General features: G+C 52.6%; 1 protein-coding gene across 1 annotated transcript in view; it reads right to left on the reverse strand.

Annotated features, from left to right (window-relative positions):
* CCDC146 (coiled-coil domain containing 146) overlaps positions 1-1,464 on the reverse strand; it is a 185,902-nt gene extending 184,438 nt beyond the window's left edge. The window contains exon 1 of the mRNA XM_077264713.1: positions 1,409-1,464. Within this exon, the coding sequence (XP_077120828.1) occupies positions 1,409-1,423 (15 nt within the window). The 5' untranslated portion in view covers positions 1,424-1,464. The remainder of the gene's footprint in view (positions 1-1,408) is intronic.
* Positions 1,465-6,000: the final 4,536 nt, after the last annotated feature.

Genomic DNA, 6,000 nt, shown 5'->3' on the forward strand with positions numbered 1-6,000 from the left:
AAATTTCGTATTGCACATTCCAAATCCCTACTGCGCACAAGCGATAACATGACGATAGGCGTTCACTCCCCTAAGACCTATGTCATCACTCTGCCCACGCTCATTCATTGGCTGAAAAAATGGCGCTAAACGCGTCATACGAAACGCGACTTTAGCGCCAAGATCGCGTACCGCATGGCCGACCCCGCACAGGGATCAAGTCGGGTTTCATGAGACGCCGACTTTGCCAAAAGTCGGCGACTTATGAAAATGAACGACCCGTTTCGCTCAACCCTACTGCACATGATGCTCCATACTATATATTGGCTGCACATGATGCTCCATACTGTATAATGGCCCCAAATGATGCTCCATACTGTATAATGACCGCACATGATGCTCCATACTGTATAATGACCGCACATGATGCTCCATACTGTATAATGACCCCACATGATGCTCTACTGTATAATGACCCCACATGATGCTCCATACTGTATAATGACCGCACATGATGCTCCATACTGTATAATGACCCCACATGATGCTCCATACTGTATAATGGCCCCACATGATGCTCCATACTGTATATTGGCCGCACATGATGCTCCATACTGTATAATGACCCCACATGATGCTCCATACTGTATATTGGCCGCACATGATACTTCGTACCGCATAATGGCCACACATAGCTACTCCTACACACGCGGCTGCGCTCCGTACACTTTGCACACACGGCTCCGCTCCGTACACACACGCTCCGCTCCATACACCTCGTACACACGCGGCTCCGCACCGTACACCTCGTACACACACTACTCCGCTCCGTACACCTCGTACACACACGGCTCTGCTCCGTACACCTCGTACACACACGGCTCCGCTCCGTACACCTCATACACACACGGCTCCGCTCCGTACACCTCGTACACACACGACTCCGCTTCATACACACACGGCTTCGCTCCGTACACCACGTACACACACGGCTTCGCTCCGTACACCTCGTACACACATGGCTCCGCTCCGTACACCTCGTACACACACGTCTCCGCTCCATGCACCTCCTACACACACGGCTCCGCTCCGTACACCTCGTACACACATGGCTCCGCTCCGTACACCTCGTACACACACGGCTCCGCTCCATACACCTCGTACACACACGGCTCCGCTCCATACACCTCGTACACACACGGCTCCGCTCCATACACCTCGCACACACACAGCTCCGCTCCATACACCTCGCACACACGGCTCCGCTCCATACAGCTCGCACACACACGGCTCCGCTCCATACACCTCATACACACACAGCTCTGCTCCATACACCTCGCACACACACGGCTTCGCTCCATACACCTTGTACACATGGCTCAGCTACATCCACACTGTACACCTCCTGACCCCACACAAGGCAGCTTACCCCATCCAGCACCATCGCAAGTTGGCAACCAGCACAGCCGTCCTGCAATCCACGGAGGTCCCGATCATGTGACCCCCTGACTCCTCCCCCCTGTGACCTCATCACAGGTCCTCCTCTCCTGTGAGCAGGGAGCAGCCAATATGTTGTGTGCTGTGCTCAGGCAGCTCTGCGGGTGCAGCGATGAGGATGACCGGCTGATATTGCACGCACACCTCCCAACCACTGCGGGACAACTAATGTCCCGCCCGAGATCGCGGGGCTGACTGTCAAAATCGGGACAGTCCCGCTGGATCCGGGATGGTTGGGAGGTATGCATCAGGATCAGCTCCAAGTTCTCTCCTCATGTCTCCCTCTGTTTCGTGTCCTTCCGATATCCGTCCCGGGGCGAGGCTGCAGATCAGCGGGGTCTTTCCGGGTGGCAGGTATGGATTTTGGCCGCAGATCTCCTGAACTTTCTTGCTGTGAGTTCTGCAGAGGTTTTAGGTTTCTTGGCTGTCCAGATAATAGCCGCCTCCCGTGTGACCCGTTCACAGATGACGGGGTGGAGAATGACGGCCAAAACCTGCTGGGCGAGATCGTCCGCTTCTCACCTGCTGCAGAATAAGACATTGACCTGAGGAATCTCTGATCCCTGCACTCGGTGATAAAGGCCACGGGGCCACCTCCGCATACTTCCTGTTCCCCAGCTGCACTCTCTGTATTGTATGCGGCACAAGTAATTTTTAGGATTTTATGACTCATCCATTTGACAGACTATTAAAGTGGCTCTCCAAACAGTACAACGCCTTCCCAGATTAGGCTACTTTCACACTAGCGTCGTATGACGCATGTCGCAATGTGACGTGCCGACGTATACTGTGAAAGAAAAGCACAACGGGGGCAGCGGATGCAGTTTTACAACGCATCCGCTGCCCCATTGTAAGGTCCGGAGAGGAGGGGGCGGAGTTCCGGCCGCGCATGCGCGGTCGGAAATGGCGGACACGACGCACAAAAAAAGTTATGTAACTTTTTTTGTGCCGACGGTCCGCCACAACACGACGCATCCGTCGCACGACGGATGCAATGTGTGGCAATCCGTCGCTAATGCAAGTGTATGGAGAAAAAACGCATCCTGCAGGCAATTTTGCAGGATGCGTTTTTCTACAAAACGACGCATTGTGACATGCGTCGTACGACGCTAATGTGAAAGCACCCTAAACCATTTAAAGAGGTTGTCTCATTATCATAAACGGGTAAAATTTCAAAAATGCTTGGAAAAACAAGAAGCAATTTGCCTCAAGAAGAACACAGGGATTTTTTAATGTTCTACTTTACTGTTTGTCGCCTACGTTACCGACCACCACTGAAGTCTAGCGGAGGTGGCCAGTTACCTAGACAAGAAGTGCATGCTTGTAAGCGCACTGCCAGATGGCTGGATCTTGACACTTCTGGTCTGCTCCTCCGCTCCCCCTGTCTTCTGGTACCGTCCTCCGCTGGCCCTGTCTTCCTTCGCTGCCCTCCTCCATTGCCTCTGTCCTCTGCTGCCACTGGGCTCCTCCGCCACCCCTGCCTTCCTCCACTGCCCCTGTCCTCCGGTGCCCTCCGCTGCCTCTGTCCTCCTTCGCTGCCCCTGTTCTCCACTGCCCTCCTCCATTGCCTTTGTCCTCTGCTTCCCCTGCCTTCCTCCGGTGCCCTCCTCTGCTGCCCCTGCCTTCCTCCGGTGCCCTCCTCTGCTGCCCCTGTTCTCCGGTGCCCTCCTCTGCTGCCCCTGTCCTCCGGTGCCTTCTTCTGCTGTCCACGCCTTCCTCCACTGCTGCAGAGAGAAAGCTGTGTTTGCTAGCAGCATTGGAAATTGCACAGCTTGGACCAGAAGATTAGAGTAGCCCTTTAAAGATGCAGACAATTTACCTTTCTGCAATTTCTCTAGTCACCTTCCAAGACAGCATAGAAGGATGTCTCCATTCCCTAATGGGGGACAGGAGGCACAAGAGGTTAAAAGGCCCCTCCTACCTCCTATTCGCCAGTGCCGTTCCTGTCCCTCATGGGGCATGGAGAGGTTTTTCGTATGCTGTGTGGCCGGCGACTACAGTGTACCTGGTTTTTCCTGCCAGGCAGTGGTGGTCGTGGGCTCTGCCTTCCTCCACGTTATGCTACTCCCGTCTCCCCGTGATTCGGGACCTTTCCTGGCCCACCCGCGTCTCCAGGGGAGGTAAAGCGGGCCAGTGATCCCCAGCGGCGGCCTCCTTGAGCTCACCAGCTTTCCTCCTTCCTCCACAGCGATGTTCGGCGTCCCGGAAGAGACGTTATCGCTACGCACGCGCACGCGTCACTTCCGGTCCTGCGTTCCACTGCATGGAACGCATCCACTTCCGGATTCTCGGCCTCCTGCGGCCCTCGTACCTTGGGACACTGCGGAGAGCACGCCATTCCACGTGGAGACCTGCTCTCGGACCCGAGGAGGAGGAGGGGAATCGTTTCTTCCCCGCTGGGGGCAGGGTTTATTCCCATATAAACCTGCCTGAAGACATCTCCAGGTAAGACTGATCCCTGTCAGTATGGATGGTGCTTCCTGCCCTGCATCTGCGGAGCCCAGCGCTGCCCCAGCTCCAGTAAGTTTGTTGCGGGGTGGGTCCAAGGCCAGAGGTAATAAGGGGCCCCCTTTTTACACCGCCCTCCCTCTTATTGCAGGGAGAATAATCTGCCTAGAAAATCCCGGCCAAAAAGTCTTAAAAATGCACAATCTGCAATCTGAAGCTTCCCTCTCTATGGGAGAAAAACCTGTCAGGGGTGCACAGATAAAGTGGTCAGAGCGGAACAGCCTTCCCTCCTAGACGAAATCCGTGCCCTGGTTAAGCATGAAGTGCAGTCCTCTCTAGCCGCCTTCAATCCTACTCCACCTCCACTGCCAGGTCCATCTCCTTCCAAAAAAAGGAAGATACAAATTGAAGATTCTTGCTCTGAGTCTGATCACTCATATTCCTCTTCTTCGGAGAAATCGGGTGAATCTTCTGCGTCCAGATTTGCGGAGGCAAGAAAATATCTCTTCTCTTCTCCTCTGATTATATTGAGGAGTTAGTAATGGCTGTACGTAACACAATGGGGTTACAGGAGGAATCTGTCCCTCAATCCATACAGGATGAAATGTTTGGAGGATTGAAATCGGAGAGACATTTGGGGTTCCCGGTGCATAGAAACATTCTAGATTTAATATCTCAGGAGTGGGAGCTCCCAGAGAAACGCCTTACCACTCCCTCTGAAATGAGGCATCGGTTTCCCTTAGATTCAGGTTCTCCTTCATGGGATATACCTACGGTAGATATACAGGTGGCAAGAGTAGCGAAAAAATCTTCGCTCCCCTTTGAGGACTCCTCTCAGCTGAGAGATCTATTGGACAGAAAAATGGAGAGTCTATTGAAAAGTCATGGGGAACATCCACCTCGGAGTTAAAATCTAATATTGCTGCCACCTGTGTTGCCAGAGCCCTCTCCCGTTGGATGGATGAGCTGGAAAAGCATATCTCCCAGGGTACTTCGAGAGGGGAACTTCTAGACTCTCTCCCCATGCTCCAAAAGGCTTCTGCTTATCTGGCTGATGCTTCTATGGAGTCGATTAGAATAGCAGCCAGAGCCTTAGTCCAGTCTAATTCTGCCCGAAGAGCCCTCTGGCTCAAGATGTGGAGCAGTGACCCTGCATTAGACGAAATTCTGGAAGAGGCCACAGATAGGTTTCTGCTCTGGAAGGGCCTTTTTCCTATCAGAAAACGTTTTTTTTCGTGCCCCTCAATCTAATACCTCCCAAGCAAGAGGTAAAGGGAAATCCGGGAGATGGAGCTATGTAAAGGGCAAGGGGAAAAATATCTTTATGCCCCAGCAGCAGCAGCAACAACCCCAGCAGGACAAACAATGACTCCATCCCGGTGGGGGGGAGACTCGCGAATTTTATTCATCAATGGCGGGCCATCACCAGTTGTCAGTGGGTCCTCAATGTCATTCAGGAGAGCCTCCTGATAGAATTCATATCTTCCCCCCCTCGGAGTCTGAAGATAACCTCCCCAACGTCACAGGAAGCGCATACATTGATGATGACAGGCATTGGAGATCTCTTAAAATCAAATGCAATCTCCCCGCTACCCCCCCGAAGAATGGGGTTCGGGTCATTACTCTCGTCTCTTCCTGGTAAAAAAGCCATCGGGGGATGCACAAGTTATAATAAATCTGAAAGGCCTCAATTTTCATATTCAATACCGAAGATTCAAAATGGAGTCAGTGAAATCTGCTATTCCCCTGATAGGTCCGCATTATTTTATGGCAACCATCGATCTAAAAGATGCGTATTTTCACGTGCCGATTCACCCCTGGCACAGGAAGTATCTCAGATGCGCAATACAGTACAACCAGCAAGTGAGACACTTCCAATTCAATGTACTTCCTTTCGGGATTTCTTCAGCACCGAGAGTATTCTCCAGGATAATGGCAGAGGCGGTATCATATATCCGGAGACAGGGAGTCTGCAGTCTTCCTTACCTGGACGATCTGCTTAACATAGCTCCCTCGGCCCAGACTCTCAGCGATCATGTTTCAAAGACTCTCAACATTCTCAGAACCCTTGGGTGG

Source organism: Ranitomeya variabilis, chromosome 5 (assembly GCF_051348905.1).
Source record: "Ranitomeya variabilis isolate aRanVar5 chromosome 5, aRanVar5.hap1, whole genome shotgun sequence".
In the NCBI taxonomy this organism is placed as follows: domain Eukaryota; kingdom Metazoa; phylum Chordata; class Amphibia; order Anura; family Dendrobatidae; genus Ranitomeya; species Ranitomeya variabilis.